Source organism: Rhinopithecus roxellana, chromosome 9 (genome assembly GCF_007565055.1).
Source record: "Rhinopithecus roxellana isolate Shanxi Qingling chromosome 9, ASM756505v1, whole genome shotgun sequence".
Lineage (NCBI taxonomy): Eukaryota > Metazoa > Chordata > Mammalia > Primates > Cercopithecidae > Rhinopithecus > Rhinopithecus roxellana.
This window is the reverse complement of record NC_044557.1, coordinates 135955415-135974445: the sequence shown is the minus strand read 5'-3', so window position 1 is coordinate 135974445 and position 19031 is coordinate 135955415. Positions and strand designations below refer to the sequence as shown.

At 45.4% G+C, this 19031-nt stretch overlaps 1 protein-coding gene across 2 annotated transcripts in view; it reads right to left on the bottom strand.

The window, feature by feature from the left end:
* Positions 1-274: 274 nt before the first annotated feature.
* Positions 275-19031, bottom strand: part of FBXO16 (F-box protein 16) — a 63001-nt gene continuing 44244 nt past the window's right edge. Inside the window, exons 7-8 of one of the 2 annotated variants that reach the window (XM_010370912.1) lie at positions 1244-1269; positions 275-606 (exon numbers count right to left, since the gene is read on the bottom strand). In XM_010370912.1, coding sequence (XP_010369214.1) covers positions 597-606; positions 1244-1269 — 36 coding nt within the window. In that variant the 3' untranslated portion in view covers positions 275-596. The remainder of the gene's footprint in view (positions 607-1243; positions 1270-19031) is intronic. The other variant, XM_010370911.2, reaches the window with a different exon arrangement.

The following is a 19031-nucleotide window of genomic DNA, read 5'->3' as shown; positions in this document are numbered from 1 at the left end:
CAGCCCTGTCAGATCCTGGATGTCTAGCTTCTAGAACTGCAAGGAAATACATTCCTGTTGTTGAAGGCTCTTGGTCTCTGGTGCAGCCCTAACAAACTAAGATACCACGGTAAACAGCCCCTCCATTCAACTGCTCATGCAGCCTTGGGAATGAGCGTGTATCCTTCTGGGACCTGCCTCACCCATCTGGTACTACCAATGGTGCCGTTATATGTCCCATCACCAACCTCATGATATCTATCATCATGTTTCTACATCCGCAAATCTGTCCCCATTTATGTCATGAATTCCTTTTTACTGAAATACTGTAGGACTCACTACCACAGTAAGTACTTAAGCTGAAAGAGTTTCTAATGGGAGCCAAGTAAATTCAGCTCTTCGCCATGCAAAGCATCTTGTCATTTCTATAATAAAAGTCTTTCTATGTTGTTCAGTCTGCTTTGGCTCTGGAACCTGGATGAGTCATGCTTGGGGCCCAGGGTGCCTCTGAAGATGCTGCATGAGAATTTCAGCTGTGGTGGCAGTGGCTGGGAGTCCCACTGACTCAGGGGGAGGCCAGGCGAGATGAGCTGGAACTTTTAGGGGACAGCTGGAACTTAGGGACATCTAGAAAGGAAAAAGGAATCATGAAAGCGAGAGTTATTAAAACACCAAGGGAGCTATCTAGTTAAACTTACTTTTAACGACATAAAACAATTTTATAAAAGTATAGGGCTGAATGGGATTTATTGAGATTTCCCAACTTCACTTCCCTCTGCCCCCAGGCAGTCTTTACCCTGAGCTACAAATAATACGGGCTTTAGCGTACAAAGTGCTCTCACGTTATTTCATCGGGACCTCAAGATCACGTGCAGTAGAGAGGATAGTATTAATAAGTTTCATTTTGCAGATAAGTGAAACTGAGGAATTTGAGTGACAGTCCAAGTTCACACAGCTAAAAAGTCTCACAGCTGGAGCTAGAAACTTGGGATTTCTAGATGAGACTATTGGCATCATTCCCATATTTTAATATTAAATATTTTAAAAAATAGATATTTTTTAGAGATGAGGTCTCCCTATGTTGTCCAGGCTGGTCTTGAATTCTTTGATCCTCTCGCCTCTGCCTCCCAAAGTGCTGAGATTACCAGCATGAGCCACCGTGCCCAGCCTGTTCCCATAATTTACACTCTCCATTAATCAAGGCATGCGCATGATCTCTCTAAAAAGGCAAATGTCACAGGTTGACATCACAACCAAAACTCACTGTGGGAAGGGATTTCTCCTCGACATCTGGCGGTGAGCAGGAAAGCGAAGAGAATGGAGAGAGGAAAAGAGAAATAATCTGAGTTGAGCTTGAAGGGAGAGAGAGTGAGGCACCCTTTAAAGTTCGCCCTTATCTTGGTTCCAACTGTGCAAGGAGAGACCTAAGAGGACTGGGCTGAACACAGATACCATAGCCTCCCCTGAGCACAATGCCCGCCCCCCCCCCGCCCCCCCGCCCCCCCGCCGTTACTCCATACTAAGCTGCCAAGTCACAGGAGTCTGATCAGAGTCCTTGTTAACTCTCTAAAACTGTGGCGGGTATGTTTGCAATACACAGGGTTTCTGTAAGTCTGGGAAAATCCTACTTTAGACTTTCATTGACTCAGCAACGACATCCACCGATGACAGCTCCCTGGTCCTCCCCTCCAGCTAACAGGCTCCCTCTCATTCCACAAGGAAGCTCCACACCTGCCGGAAGTGCTCTCTGTAGTCCTCCCGTAAGTCTAACCTGTCCTTCCAGGCCTGCCTTCCTGCAAGAAGCTTGCGTGTCTCCATCCACAGGATGTTTCCAGCAGGTGGATTCCCGAAGCCTTTATTATCGACTTCTCTGGCTTCATGTTGAACGTATGCTCTAAAGCATTAGTACTCACTTCTAAGTGTAATTCTTTGTCCCCCTAGTGAGACTGCAAACTCCCTGCAAGCAAAACTGAAAACTGTATTTTATTTTATTTTTTAGACAGGGTCTCACTCGGTCTCCCAGGCTGGAGTTCAGTGGCACAATCACAGCTCACTGCAGCCTTGACCTCCTGGGCTCAAGCAATCCTCCCATCTCAGCCTCCCAAGTAGCTAGGACCACAGATGTGCACCATGATGCCTGGCTAAATTTTTTACAATTTTTTTTTTTTTTTTTTGTAGAGATGAGGGTCTCCCTATGTTGCCTAGGCTGGTCCTGAACTCCTGAACTCAAGCAATCCTCCCGCTTTGGCCTCCCAGAAATGCTGGGATTACAGGCCCACTGTGCCCAGCCAAAGCTGGAAGCTTACACTTCATTGAATCGACAGGTGTCTGCCTATAGTAGGTGCAGACATGTTTGTTGATTTTTTCTGGGAAAGAGTAGGCAAAACTGAGGTTAAAGTAGCAAGTTGTTAGCGTCAAAAAGGAAAAGGGGGAAGAGATGGGAGTAAATATCCTCCCTCGTTTGAAGTGTTTGGTGTTGATTAAGATCCCTATAGTGGAAGCATTTTCATTGTCGTTTCAAGATCAGCATGAGGTAAGAAAATAAACAGGAAGGTTCCTCTATGCTCTTTTAGTAACAATGAAGATAAAATAATACCTATTGAATGGCCAGGTGCAGTAGCTCATACCTGTAATCCCAGCACTTTGGGAGGCCGAGGTGGGCGGATCACCCGAGATCAGGAGTTTGAGACCAGCCTGGCCAACATGGTGAAACCCTGTCTCTACTAAAAATGAAAAACATTAGCTGGGCATGGTGGTGGGTGCCTATAATCCCAGCTACTCAGGAGACTGAAGCAGGAGAATCTTTTGAACCTGGGAGGTGGAGGTCACAGTAAGCAAGACCACGCCATTGCACTCCAGCCTGGGGAACAAGAGTAAACTCCATCTCAAAAAATATAAATAAATAAAATAAAATAATACCTGTTGAATGAAGAAAAAGCCTAGCTCTCTGTGATACAAGAATGGGCTAGTCACATCTCACCTGTAAGAGTTTCAAATTTAATCCTATTACCGAGTAATGCTTATCTGTCACTGCATTTGCAGAACCCCTTTCTCCTGAGTCCCTGGGCAGTACACAGGTCCAGGCAGGCTCCTCACAGCCCTCCCTTTTCACTATGGCAGGTCCCAGGGCTTCCCCTGCTCTCCTCTCCTCTCCTCTTGGTAGCTGTCACCACCCATCCAGACTATGGCATTTCTCTTCCCTCCAAGATGGGCTCAGGGAAGATGGTCTTCTTCCGGCCACCATTCCTTGTGGTCCCGGAACACAAGCTCACAGACCTTCATTTTGAGATTTTCATGTCCATGATTACAAGAGAAAAGACAAGATTTAAGGGAGAAAACATGGGGAAGTTCTATAAAAGGGTAAAAATCTTACAGTTCTGGATCCTGCTCTATGGCACCTGACTATCTGGTTGAAATGATAACTAGAAGTTTCTTCTATACCAATGTTGGGGTCTCCCAAACCTTTTCTTTCCTTATGATCTTTTCCCCTGGCTGTGAATCCACCCCTACCTTCTTCCCCCAGAAAGGTCCGTCTTCACAGCACATAGACTTCACAGCAAGAAGCATCTTAGCGGGATAACTCAGGCCAAGTTTCACATGGTTTAACTTCTGAGCGCCTCGAGACACAGCAAGGCACATTTCATGACACCTCTATTCTCCGTGAGAATCTTCCCTAAAGGGCATTTTCCTGTGGCTCCTCAGGGATTATTTTTGCTTGTCTCTTTGAAAATAATTAAGCTTGTTTATTTTTTGAATAGGTTACTTTTCTACATAGTTCAATATTCAAAAGGTACAAAAGCATTCAGCGAAAAATCTGCTCCCACCTCATCCTCGAGCCTCCTAATTCCCTTTCTCAAAATTACCAGGGTTGTGTTTTTTTGTTTTTCTGGTTTTTTGTTTTGTCTACTTCCAGTGATATTGTGTATGCATGTGAGCAAACGTAAACATAAAATGCAAATGTACCATCCCACTCTCCTTTTTAACACACTTGGTAGCACGCTGTGAACACCGCTGCTGTTTGCTCACTATATATGTGAGAGGCTATGTATGGAGTGTGTGTGTGTGCGTGTGTGACTGTTACAAATCAATACACGAGGCCGGGCGTAGTGGCTCACACTTGTAATCCCAGCACTTTGAGAGGTCGAGGTGGGTGGATCACCTGAAGTCAGGAGTTCGAGACCAGCCTGGCCAACATGGTGAAACCCCATTCCTACTAAAAATACAAAAATTAGCTGGGCGTGGTGGCAGGCGCCTGTAATCCCAGCTACTCAGGGGGCTGAGGTAGGAGAATCGCTTGAACCTGGGAGGCGGAGGTTGCAGTGAGCCGAGATCACACCACTGCACTCCAGCCTGGGTGACAGAGTGAGACTCCATCTCAAAACAAAACAAAACAACAACAACAAACCACCCAAATCAATACACGAAGAACTTCCCTAGTCTTTCGATGGCTGTAGAGCAGATGAACCATACCAATAGATTATTTGGGCCATTTTCAATGTCCTGCTCCTACAAACAACGTCAACAAGAATGATCCTTTATGAACGTGCAGGCCCCTCCACTGCAGCTGTCTGCTTTTTGGTAGGTGGACGTTGCCAATGGCCATGCCATCTATCCGCATTCCTAGTGCTGCCCTGGAACACCATTGTAAGAATATTCCGGCCAGGCATGGTGGCTCACGCCTGTAATCCCAGCACTTTGGGAGGCCAAGGTGGGCAGATCACCTAAGGTCAGGCATTCGAGACCAGCCTGGCAAACATAGTGAAACCCCATCTGTACTAAAAATGCCAAAAAAAAAAAAAAATTAGCTAGACGTGGTGGTGCACTCCTGTAATCCCAGCTACTTGGGAGGCTGAGACGGGAGAATCACTTGAACTCGGGAGGCGGAGGTTGCAGTGAGCTGAGACTGCACCACTGCACTCCAGCCTGGGCAACAGAGTGAGACTTTGTCAAACAAAACAAAACAAAACAAACAAACAAACAAACACCAACAACAACAACAAAAGAATTTTCCAATCCCCCATCTGTCCCTACGAAGAGGGATGGGATCAGGTAATTCAAAGGTATTTTTCTCATCAGTTGAGCTTTCTGTTCTTTTTCTAGAGGTATTTACACAATATCCTGATGTGCCGTTATTGTGTCTTTAAAGGGAAGGAAATACAAGAGAAATGCAAGGCAATGTGTTTGACATTGGAATTCACCAGGGTTCTGTTCTTGGCCTGCTTCCTGGCCAATCAGTGCCTGAATCTTCCATGGCTGGATGTGTTTCTGTCGCCCTGCTATTCCCCTGGGCTCCAGGCCCATCTATTCAGACCTCTTCTGAACTCGTATACTTGTGGTCCCTGAGGTACCTCCAACCTGACATTTCCCACTAGGTTTCCAGTCCCACTGGGGAGAGGCAAGAACCTTAATACAACTGCCTGCCCCAGATTCCTGGGACTTTTGCCTTCCTGGGCTGGAAGCTCTCCCCTGTAGCCTGGAAGTTCTTGAGGGCAGGGGCTATATCTTATGATTACCTCCCTAGGGCTAGTTCAGTGCCTGTAAAATCCTTGTTCATTAATGATACACATACCGATGCTTCCTTCTTCTTTCTCATCTAAGAGGCAATGGCTGAAACCACCTTGCAAGTGAACTTTACATGGGGATAGAAAATTCCTATTTTCAGGCTGGATGTCATTTTACTGGGCACAGAGAAATGGGTGAGAATGCCAAGAGGCTATTGAGGGTGAGGGGCCCAAGAAAGACAAGGGTCCCACAGGAGGCTAAGGCCCAAGAAGAGGTAGAAACAGGAATAGCCTGTGTATACTAGCTTGTCTTCTACAGACCTGTGTTTTTCACTCCTTGATTGATTTCTTTTTTTTTTTTTTTTTTTTTTTTTTTGAGATGTAGTCTCACTCTGGTGCCCAGGCTGGAGTGCAGTGACACGATCTCAGCTCACTGCAACCTCTGCCTCCTGGGCTCAAGCTATTCTTCTGCCTCAGCCTCCTGAGTAGCTGGGATTACACGCGCCTGCCACCACGCCCAGCTAATTTTTGTATTTTTGGTAGAGACGGGGTTTCACCATGTTGGCCAGGCTGGTCTTGAACTCCTGACCTCAGGTGATCCGCCCACCTTGGCCTCCCAAAGTGCTGGGATTACAGGTGTGAGCCACTGTACCCGGCCCCTGATAGATTTTTTTGTTTGTTCTCCATTCATGTTATTTGCAGACATCTGCAAATGATCACTGATGTAAACAACACCATTGGATCAACCCAAGGATCAGTTAAGTGAACACATTAAGTAAAGAAGTATGTGATATGGAAAATAGATAAATATAGTAACAACAATGACAGCACCTGCTTTGTGCCAGTCCCTCTTCTAGGAATACCAATGACAGTAATAACTGCAAATACCTGACGGCCAGGCATTGTGCTAACATGCATTTATTAATTCATTTCTTCTTCACCACAAGCCTGTGATGTGGTAAAGAATCTTACCACATCTTCACTTTTTGTGACAATCTTCACTTTGTAGAAGACTCACCTCCTCCCTTTAAAAAAATCTCCATCTCAACATTTTATTATGATTCCCAGTTGAGTAGTCGATGCAGGATTTTTCTTGGCCCCTTTGCCAGACTTGCAGCAGAGGCACCCCGTCTACTCAGGCTGCTGTGCTCAGCCCCTTGCGGGAGGGAGTATGTGAGTGAGTGAGTGCGGGACCCAGTCGGCCACTCTAAGCGCCAACACAGGAGCAAGCTCCATGTGCAGGGCCTGCAGCCGGGCCAGGTATGTTACCTCAAGGGAATGTGGTGGCTCCAGGACAAGGGTGCCCATGACCCTGAAGCCCCAGAGGGGGCGTCAGTGTGCTGATTAGCTCTTTTAGTTCCATTGTCCATAGCCCAATGGATGGCAGTATATTAGCAGCTCAGTTGGCCCCTGCCCCTGTCACGTGGGGCAGCTGCCCTCCGCTAGTGAGGGCAAAAGGCCAGTGTGGCAGCCTTTTTGGGTACCCACACTCGGTGGGTCCTGAGCTCTTGTCCAGCATCCAAGAAGAATGAGGTCACACTGACAATAAAGGGTGATGAGGGCAGTTTTTTTTTTTTTTTTTTTTTGAGACGGAGTTTCACTGTTTTTGCCCAGGTTGGAGTGCAATGGCGTGATCCTGGCTCACCGCAAACTCTGCCTCCCAGGTTCAAATGATTCTCCTGCCTCAGCCCCCCGAGTAGCTGGGATTACAGTCACCTGCCACCACATCCAGCTAAATTTTTTTTTGTATTTTTAGTAGAGATGGGGTTTCACCATGTTGGCCAGGCTGGTCTTGAATGCCTGACCTCAGGTGATCTGCCCGCCTTGGCCTCCCAAAGTGCTGGGATTATAGGTGTAAGCCACCGTGCCTGGCCTGAGGGCAGATAATTTTATTGAGGACAGAGCAGCTCTCAGCGGAGAGGGGATGCAGAGGGGTGAGGAAGTTCCCCACCCCCACAGTTGGGTGGTTTCTCTCTCCCAAGTGGCTGGGTCAGGGCTTTTTATGGACTCAGAATGGGGAGTGCATGCTGATTGGTTTGTGAGTACACAAGAAAGGTTAAAGCAAAGACACCGTTCAAAGTTGGGCACAACAGTGTCGAAAACCAATTAGGAAAGGGTAGGTACATGTAAAATAGGTGAAGGGTGGGGATCAATCAGGGGAAAGCATGCCAAACGGGAAGACAGATTCTCAGTAGGTCTGTGGATTTGACTCGTAGCATGGCTTTCAGGCTTTCAACTGTCTACGGGTTGGTTTTGGGATTTCACCAGGGACCCACCCCTATCTGCCCAGGCATTTGACTGCCTCCTGCTGCTATCAGAGTGATGTGATAATATTATATATAAATATGGATTATTGTGTTTGAAAAACATAAAATCAGAAGTTATTGGTTTTAGCAGTGCAAGCACAGTTTTAACTTACCCCTGTGAACTGCCTAAAGCACAGGTTGGGGGCTGAGGTCATGGGTAGAGACAAAGGCTCCGAGTGCAGAGGAGATGGTTGAGGAGGTCTTCCCTGGGGGGGCCTTCCTCTAAGAAGAAGGACTAAGAGGCTGATGCTAGTCCCAGTCCCAGTTTCATCCGGTTGAGAGGATGCTAATCCTCAGGATGGAGTTGCTTCAAGGACTTTCCATCTAGGAATTCTGGAGAAGGACCCCTGCCGTCTCCTGTCTGATCAGGAGCCCAGAAAGCTGCTCAGTCCTGTCTGGACACCTTCCAGAGGGCCCCCGATTTGGCCAACACCTATGAGCAAAACATTCCCTTTCACTCCCAGCTTTTGCTTCTGGCGGAAATAAAGGCAAGGTGTTAGAAAGAAATAACCGGGCCGGGCGCGGTGGCTCAAGCCTGTAATCCCAGCACTTTGGGAGGCCGAGACGGGCGGATCACGAGGTCAGGAGAATCGAGTCCATCCTGGCTAACACGTGAAACCCCGTCTCTACTAAAAATACAAAAAAACTAGCCGGGCGAGGTGGCTGGTGCCTGTAGTTCCCAGCTTACTCGGGAGGCTGAGGCAGGAGAATGGCGGGAACCCGGAGGCGGAGCTTGCAGTGAGCTGAGATCTGGCCACTGCACTCCAGTCCGGGCGACAGAGCGAGACTCCGCCTCAAAAAAAAAAAAAAAAAAAAAAAAAAAAAAAAAAAAAAAAAAAAAAGAGAAAGGATAACCAACGCAGTTTTAAATAATCCATAGGCCTGGCTTTGTGTTTATCTTTTAAGTAACCTTGGGGTAATATTTTTAGCTGCAGAGGAAGGCTAAGCAACTTGAGCCAGTGTTTTGAAATTTAAATCCAAGACTATGTGACTATATCTTTCATGCTTCCAAGTAGGTGAAATAGGCCATAAGGTCTGAGTGGTTGGTTGTTAGTAATCATTGTGAACTAATATAACATCTGTGTCTTACAAAATTGACTTCCAGTGTAATTTGTGGTGAAGTACCATATTACTAAACACACACACACACACGGTACATACATATATCTTATTTTATGTTATATATATATATATATATATATATATATTTTTTTTTTTTTTTTTTTTTTTAAGAGAGGGTCTCACTGTCACCCAGGCTGAAGTGCAGTGGTGCAATCATAACTCACTGCAGTCTCGACCTCTCAGGCTCAACCAATCCCCCCAACCTGAGCCTCCCCAGTAGCTGGGACCACAGGTGTGTACCACCATACCTAGCTAACTTTCATTTTTTGTAGAGACTGAGGAGGTCTCATTATGTTGCCCAGGCTGGTCTCAAACTCCTGGACTCAAGTGATCCCCCTGCCTCAGCCTCCCGAAGTGCTGGGATTATGGGCATGAGCTGCTGCATCCAGCCTACATACATATATATTAAACCCCAATGGTAAGAGTGACTAAAGCATGTTATAACAAAGATGTATATAACTAATAATATTATGTAAATCACAAACACAGTTCTCTTCTGGTAGGTCCTGAACAGAAGTTAATTTGTGTCAAATATTTTGTGTTAAAATAAAAACAAATAGCCATTTGGCATTGGTCTAAATGCTCAGTGAAGAGAGCAGGTAGAATCATTTCCACTGGAAATATCACAGTAATTTATTATGGATAGCTTGATGAAACAAGAGGCAACAAGACAGAACAAGTAAACTCAGCTCTCTTCCAGGCAAAGGAGAAATGCAAAGACTCCAAGTAGCGGGCTCACCTGACAGTTGAGTTTGCCCCCAGGATTCTTACCAAGGAGGCTTTTTCATCTCTTAGGTATAAAAAATTAACAACCACCAAGATTGTAGTTCTCAGGCAGTGGAGTGCACATAGCATGTAATTCATGGCACTGAGTTCAACACATATGCACTCTTCAGTCTAGGAACATGGAGTAAGAAACAAAACACTGGCTAGGTGCAGTGACCCACACCTGTCATCCCAGTGTTCAGGGAGGCAAGGCGGGAGGATTGCTTTTGGCCAGGAGTTCAAGAACAGCCTGGGCAACATAGTGAGACCGTCTCTACAAAAATTTGAAAAATTAGCCAGCTGTGGTGGTGTGCATCTGTATTTCTAGCTACTTGGGAGGCTAAGGCAGGAAGATCGCTTGAGCCCAGGAGGTCAAGGCTGCAGTGAGCTCTGATTGCACTGCTCCACTCCAAAATGGGCAACAGAGTGAGACTCTGTCTCTAAAAAACGAAAAAGAAGAAACAAGGACCACCACAATGATGAGGAATACACACACAGGCACAAGACTATACGGAGGCCATGCAGGAACTGAAAATATATGGCTTATATTCCACATAGCTATTGATGCAACTGTTTCTTACACAGTGGAAACTGACTATAAGGGCCAGGTGCGGTGGCTCACATCTGTAATCCCAGCACTTTTGGAGGCTGAAGCAGGCAGATCACTTGAGACCAGTAGCTCGAGACCAGCCTGGGCAACATGGAGAAACCCTGGCTCTACTAAAAGTACAAAAATTAGCTAGGCATGGTGGCGCACACCTGGAATCCCAGCTACTTGGGAGGCTGAGGCATGAGAATTGCTTGAACCTGGGAGGCGGAGGCTGCAGTGAGCCAAGATCGCACCACTGCATTCCAGCCTGAGCAACAGAGTGAGACTCTGTCTAAAAAATAAAGAAAAGAAAAGAAAAGAAACTGACTGTAAGGAAGAGAAAAGACAAAGGGGGGAAGAAGAAGATAAATGGGAAAGGTCAAGGAAAAAGCGAAAAGGAGACTCTTGTTCCATGGACCAGGGCCTCCCGCCAACGCTTTCTGGCTGCCTGGCAGGTCCCTCCTCCATCTATCTCTCAGCCGCAGCTCACCATCAGATTTCTCTTGTCTTTCATTGTGGGCTCGGGTGATGGCTTAGTATGATTTTTACTGCGGTTACTACTACTATTACCACTACTAACTTTGAGCTAGGTACTATGCTAAATGCTTTACATCCTCCTCCCAATTGAGTGACGTTAGTTAGTCTTGTTACTAACTCCATTTTACAGATGAGGAAAAAGAGGCTCAGAGAGGTTATACAACTTGGCCAAAATCACCAGACTACTAAAATAGTGGTACGATGGGCATTGAACCTAGGCTATTTGCATCCCAATCTGTGTCCTTAGAAGCAAAGTAGGCTGGGTGTGGTGGCTCATGCCTGTAATCCCAGCACTTTTGGGAGGCTGAGGCAAATGGACTACTTGAGGTCAGGAGTTTGAGACCAGTTTGGCCAATATGGTGAAACCCCATCTCTACTAAAAATACAAAAATCAGCTGGGCGTGGTGGCAAGTGGCTGTAATCCAAGCTACTTGGGAGGCTGAGGCAGGAGAATTGTTTGAACCCAGGAGGCAGAGGTTGCAGTTAGCTGAGATGGCCCCACTGCACTCCAGCCTGGGCAACAGAGTGAGACCCTGTCTCAAAAAAAAAAAAGAAAGAAAGAAAATAGAAAAATAATATGATACTGAATGACAGCACAAACATGTATTACGTGCTTAATATAGACCTGGGATTTAGGTAGGTGTCATTATTCCCATTTTACAGACAAAGCAACTGAGGCTTAGAGAGGTTAAGTAACATCCGAAGTCATACTGTTTAGTACAAGAACCCAGGTCTGTCTGACTGCAAAGCCCATATTCTTTCTTACTCTTCTTTCCAAATGGAATTCCCAGGAATTTCATTGGTTGAATGAAACAATTAAAAATATCTCCCATGGATATTTTTGGTTCTGCACATTCAAACCAAACAGACATTGTTATAGAATGAACACCTGGCGTTGCAGACTGGCTCATTCCTGTAATCCCAGCACTTTGGGAGGCTGAGGCAGGAGAATCGCTTGAGGCCAGGAATTTGGGACCAGCCCCGGCAAAATAGCGAGACCCTGTCTCTACAAAAAATACCCCCCTAAAAAAACACAATTAGCCAGACTTGGTGGTGCATAGGTCCCGGCTACCTGTGACGCTGAGGTGGGAGGATCCCCTGCGCCCTGGGAATTGTTGAGGCTGCAGTGAGCTGTGATCACGCCACTGCACTCCAGCCTGAGTGACAGAGTGAGACCCTGTCTCAAAAAAAAAAACTAATTTAAATTAAAAAACCCCAAATACCTGAGGAGTGCATCAGAATTTGATAAGAAGTATATTAACGACTGCCTGCAAGGAACCTTCTACAGAAACTGTTTTATAAATTCTTCTGTTTTGGTTCATTATAATTCCTAAAGTTCAAAGAAAAAGATTGGAAACAGAAAATAGTTTGTATTGGTTTAAAATTAGGATTCACGAATGTAACTTTTTTTTATTTTATTACTACTATTATTATTATTTATCTAAGTGCTCTGTCACCCAGGCTGGAATGCAGTGGCACAATCATGGCTCACTGCCCCCTTAACCTCCTGGGCTCAAGTGATCCTCCTACCTCAGCCTCCCAAGTGGCTGGGACTACAGGCATGCGACAGCATGCCTGGCTAATTATTTTATTTTTTTTGTAGAGACAGGGAGTCACTATGTTGCCTAGGTTGGTCTTAAACTCCTGACCTCAAACCATCCTTCCACCTCAGCCTCCTGTGTCCCTGGGATTACCCAGCCACTGCACCCACCAAACTCTCATTTTATAAATGAGGAAACAAAGACTCTGGGAATTTGAGTGACTACTCGTTAGTGGTAGAGTTGAAACTAGAACTGGGGTTTCCTGATTCTTTTTTTATTTTATTTTTTTTGAGACAGAGTCTTGCTCTGTCCCCCAGGCTGGAGTGCAGTGGCCGGATCTCAGCTCACTGCAAGCTCCGCCTCCCGGGTTTATGCCATTCTCCTGCCTCAGCCTCCCGAGTAGCTGGGACTACAGGCGCCCGCCACCTCGCCCGGCTAGTTTTTTGTATTTTTTCTTCAGTAGAGACGGGGTTTCACCGTGTTAGCCAGGATGGTCTCGATCTCCTGACTTCGTGATCCGCCCGTCTCAGCCTCCCAAAGTGCTGGGATTACAGGCTTGAGCCACCGCGCCCGGCCCCCTGATTCTTCAACTATTGTTCATTCCACAATATGATCCAGGAATCACTTTAGAGTATATTCCTGTTTTTTTTTTTTTTTCTTTTTTTTCCCCTCTTTTGAGTGAAGGAAAAAAGGTGAGAAAGCGTGAAGAAGCACTTTTAAAAATCAGGACTCTAAGAGTAAAGTTATCCCTGGAAAGAGGTGAAGAAAGTAATTTCAGAGGCTGGAATGAGCAGAGCACAGGAAAAGATAAGGTCTAATCGAAGGCAATTAAAGTAAGCAGGCAATTAAAGACTTTTGTTACTTGTATTTAAGTGAATGCTCTGAAATGGCAGGCTTTTTGAAATCCATGGCTGAACCAGGACCTAGAAAGTGAGGACACCTAACTCCCAAACAAAAGTTCAGTGTTAGACAAGAGGTATTTGTATTTATACTTGATAAAGAAAAAACAAAGAAAAGAAACAAGATGTCAGCTAGGGTTCTCTTAGTCCAATTCCAGGGCCTCGGAAGTTCAAAGCCCATCTCCTTATTTTCTGTGAATTGTCCTAAGGAGTGTTCATTTTCTTAGCTTTCTAGACTTCTAAGATCTTGCTTCCATGTGTAAATGGAGTAGAATTTACTGCAGAGATGGAGGCAGGTATTTACATTCCAGTAACGGCAAACAGGTTTAATTGGAACAGGTGGTATCTAATACTGTTCCCACCTCTCTCCCCTACCTAATCTTGGCTTCTCTCCTCCTCCTACCTCTTTCCGCCCTACTCCTACTCCTCCTCCTCCTCTTCCCTTCCAGGAGCAGAAACAACAAATTCTTCCTCTAATCTCTAGTCGAGCAGGTTTTCCCTGTCTCTGAAGTCCTAGAATCTGCTGACATCCTTGCTCTCAAGGCCTCCTCCTTCCCTATGAGTTTAGCAGTCTCTCCCTCAAGAAGACAGCTCCTTTCTTCCCTAAGAATTACATGGAACTGCTGTTAAAATTAAAAATATAGGGCTGGGCACAGTGGCTCATGCCTGTAATTCTAGCACTTGGGGAGGCCAAGGTGGGTGGATCACCTGAGGTCAGGAGTTTGAGACCAGCCTGGCCAACATGGCGAAATCCCATCTCTACTAAAAATACAAAAATTAGCCGAGCGTGGTGGCAGGTGCCTGTAGTCCCAGCTACTCGGGAGGCTGAGGCAGGAGAATAGCTTGAACCCAGGAGGTGGAGGTTGCAGTGAGCCAAGATTGCGCCATTGCACTCTAGCCTGGGCAACAAGAGCGAAACTCTGTCTCAAATAAATAAATAAATAAATAAATAAATAAATAAATAAATATTGTATGTCTTTACACAAGGTTGAAAATCTTGAAGTTTAATGAAGATGGTATCTGACTACTGTGGAGTTTATATATATATGTATATATACATATATATATACACACACTGTGGAATTTATATATATACACACACATATATACACACACATATATATAAACTCCACAGTATGTGTGTGTGTGTGTGTGTGTGTGTGTGTGTATATTTTTTTTTGAGACAGTCTTGCTCTGTCACCCAGGCTGGAGTGTAGTGGCGTGATCTCGGCTCACTGCAACCTCTGCCTTGCGGTTTAAAGCGATTCTCCTGCCTCAGCCTCCCAAGTAGCTGGGATTACAGGCATGCACCACCATGCCTAATTTTTGTATTTTTAGTAGAGACGGGGTTTCACCATGTTGACCAGGCCAGTCTCCATCTCCTGACTTCGTGATCCACCCTCCTCGGCCTCTCAAAGTGTTGAGATTACAGGCGTGAGCCACTGTGCCCGGCCAGAGTTTATCTATCTATCTATCTATCTATCTATCTATCTATCTATCTATCTATCTATCTATTTTTTTGAGGCGGAGTCTCGCTCTGTCGCCCGGACTGGAGTGCAGTGGCCAGATCTCAGCTCACTGCAAGCTCCGCCTCCCGGGTTTACGCCATTCTCCTGCCTCAGCCTCCCGAGTAGCTGGGACTATAGGCGCCCGCCACCTCGCCCGGCTAGTTTTTGTATTTTTAGTAGAGACGGGGTTGGCGGATCACGAGGTCAGAGTTTATATTTTTAATTGTTGTGTTTTATATGGAATCTTGTTCTCATAACTAATTGTAATGGGAGTGTCTTGACATTTACATAATTTTCATAAGGAGCCTTCAAAACTGTAAAGGATTAGCAATCAGGTCTAAGCTTTATTCCCATCTTTTTTCTTTTTTTTGAGACAGAGTCTTGCTCTGTCACCCTGGCTGGAGCGCAATGGTGTGATCTCAAGTCACTATAACCTCTGCCTCCTGGGTTCAAGTGATTCTCTTGCCCCAGCCTCCCAAATAGCTAAGATTACAGGTGCCCACCACCACACCCAGCTAATTTTTGTATTTTTAGTAGAGACGGGGTTTCACCAGCTTGGCCACCTGACCTCAGATGATCCTCCTGCTTCAGCCTCCCAAAGTTCTGGGATTACATGTGTAAGCCACCTTGCCCAGCCCATCATTCATCAATCATTCACCCCAAAAAATGGTTAGACTAAGTGGTTCTGACTAAGGCAGCACTTGGGGTCCGCTTTAGAATCAAAAGCAGAAGAGCAAATCAGGTACACTTTCAAGGGGGCGGGCTTTGAAAACTCAAACTCATCGAATAGGAAACATGACAAGCTCACCGCAACATGTGGAAGATGTGAAACCGTTTCCCCAAGTATGGTTCTGTTTTTGGAGAGAGCACTCACATCTGAAGGCTTAAGTAATGATAGGCAAAAAGGGAGGCTGGTGTCAGTGATCTGACAGCCACATCCCCAGAGAGATGAACTAAGGAATATTACCGGTACTTTTTTTTTTTAAAGATAGGGTCTCGCTCTGTCACCCAGGCTGGAGTGCAGTGGTGAGATCATGGCTCACTACAGCTTCAAATCCCAGGCTCAAGTGATCCTCCCACCTCAGCCTCCAGAGTAGCTGGAACTACAGGCGCATGCCCCTGCCATGCCCAGCTAATTAAAAAACATTTTATTGTAGAGATGCGATCTTGCTGTGTTGCCCAGGCTGGTCTCAAGCTCCTGGCCTCAATTATTCTCCCATCTCAGCCTCCCAAAGTGCTGGGATGACAGGTATGAGCCACTGGCCCCCCGGCCACGTGTCCTCTTTTATTCTCCCATTATCTTCTCTCTTCCTGCCCTTTCCATTTAACAAAGCCTCTTTCCTGATAATAGGAGCGAGGAATCTTCAAGTGTTCAGGTCTCAGGTAACTTCCTAGGTTTGAGGGTCAGGGTTTGGGGTATGTCACTTTCATCTTTGCCTTTAGAAGGTGCTCCCCTAAGTTGGTCCTGCTCACCCACTTCTCTAGGTCCTCCTGAAATCTTCCTCCATAAACCTGTCTAAATGATGGGGGAACATTCTGTGAGAGGTCTTTGAACCACAGCAACTCCATCTTGAAGAGGGGCTGGGTAAAATGAGGCTGAAACCTACTGGGCTGCATTCCCAGACGGTTAAGGCATTCTAAGTCACAGGATGAGATAGGAGGTCAGCACAAGATACAGGTCATAAAGACCTTAATGATAAAACACGTTGCAATAAAAAAGCCGGCCAAAACCTACCAAAACCAAGATGGCGACAGGATTGACCTGTGGTCATCCTCACTGCTACACTCCCATTAGCACCATGACAGTTTACAAATGCCATGGCAACATCAGAAAATTATCCTATATGGTCTAAAAGGGGGAGGCATGAATAATCCACTCCTTGTTTAGCATATAATTGAGAAATAGCCATAAAAACCGGCAACCAGCAGCCCTCGGAGCTGCTCTGTGGAGTAGCCATTCTTTTATTTATTTACTTTCTTAATAAACTTGCTTTCACTTTATGAACTTGCACAAGATCCAAGAACCCTCTTTTGGGGTCTGGATCCAGACCCCTTTCTGGTAACATTCATGTATCAAATGAATACATGATTTTCTGCACTGGAATCACACCTGGGCTATGTCCAGCATAACAAATTCACTCTATGGCTGCAGTTGCCAGAGTTTTACCCTCACTTTCCTTTGTTCCCCTGACTGGATTTCCTCAGTACCCATTTCCTCTTCTCTTCTTTTTTTTTTTTTTTTTGAGACGTAGTCTCGCTCTGTCACCTAGGCTGGAGTGCACTAGTGTGATCTCGGCTCACTGCAACCTCTGCCTCCCGGGTTCAAGCAATTCTCCTGCCTCAGCCTCCTGAGTAGCTGGGACTACAAGCGTGTGACACCACGCCCAGCTAATTTTTTTTTTGGATTTTTAGTAAAGACAGGGTTTCACCGTGTTAGCCAGGATGCTCTCAATCTTCTGACCCTGTGATCCACCCGCCTCGGCCTCCCAAAGTGCTGGGATTACAGGCATGAGCCACCACGCCCGGCCTATTTCTTCATTTTCACAATCATCTTGCATCACTTAGAAGGCCGATGAGGGCAAACTACTATCCTGTGGAGAGGGGAACTGAGTCACACCCGCTTTGTATCCCAAACAGCCAAGCTTGTCTTTGGCAAGCTCATCACTGGCATGAGTCATATATCACAGCATACTTTTTGGGGGATTTAATGATGCCTTATACTCTATATCAAAACTACAAAACAAAAATAGTGATTATAATTAGTATATTTACAAAAAAACACAAGAATAGACAGACATACTCAAGAGCCCCGTTCATGAAGAGCTAATTCTTCTATCATTGCTTAAAGTACCCTGGTTTCCCTTTCAGCCTTAATTAGTACAACTTCTTAACTTTTTAATTTATAATGAATGCTTTCACTTAAGCAAGCCCTGCTAGTGTTTGACAGATGGTTAATGTCAAAAGCCTATGGGGATGGCTTAGCTTTGGGTTTTGTGTTTTCGAAGCAGGAGAAATGTTTGACTGTGCTGATAATTTCTCAGCATGCATCACCATCAATTTTTATTGTCCTTCAAATTCCCCATTCTCCCTTGGACTTCTCTTCCACTCCTTGCCTATCAGGGGCTGGAGACCAGGCAGAAGCACACCATAATGGCTCATGTGATAAGCCTCATAAAGTTATTTTTCTCAGTTAATGGCTTCACTGACAATTTTACTGCTTTGCTCTAAGCTCCCCCATTCCCTTGGGCATCAGTACACATGTCTATGATAAGCCTCATCCAGCCCAACAAAACTGGCCCTACAGAATTCAGATGGCCCTGTTTAAAGAAGCTCATCTCTCTCTCTGCTTTTTTTTCTTTTTTGCAACATAACACTTGAAAATACATTTAAACAGAAAGTAATAGAGCTTTAAAGCAGAGCTATAAAAGTGATTTATTCTTGAGTACGTACTTTTTCCTCTCCCAGCTGACATCCATTTTATATTAATTTTCCTTGAGTGTGTATCTTCATCTCTTTTCTAAATCCTTACTACTATATATGAACTTTTAATTTCACCCTTATTCCTTTCTACTTCGTGCCAAAGACTTGCATAATGTGCTGAAAGATCCACAGGGCTTCAGAGCCACGATTTGGGAAACTTCTGCTATGCAATGATAATGCTCCCTAGTCACAATTACTGGCTTTATTAGGTAGTCAATTCGCTGTTTTTTAATTAGGAAAGGAAAAGTTCTTAATTCATTTTTTCCAAAGTTAATTTAAATGCATTTTTCTTTTTTTTTTCTTTTCTTTCTTTTTTTTTTTTGAGACAGTCTCGCTCTGTTGCTCAGCCTGGAGTGCAGTGGTGCGATCTTGGCTGACTATAACCTCTGCCTCCTAGGTTCAAGCCACCCTCCTCCACAACCCACAGGCATGTGCCACCACACCCAGCTAATTTTTGTATTGTTAGTGGAGACAGGGTGCCCAGACTGCACTCAAATTCCTGACCTCAAGTGATCCTCCTGCCTCAGTCTCCCAAAGTACTGGGATTAAAGGAGTGAGCCACCGTGCCTGGCCTAAATGCACTTAGATCAGGGGAACCTTCACTTAGAGATAGCAATTTCTGATAGCACCTCCCCCTGCCCCAAAGGACTCCGCAGAAGAAAGAACCACTGATTAAAAAAAAAAAAAAAAAGTCCCCTTGGCCAGGCACAGTGGCTCATGCCTATAATCCCAGCACTTTGGGAGGCCGAGGCAGGTGGATCACCTGAGGTCAGCAGTTGGAGACCAGTTTGGCCAACATGGAGA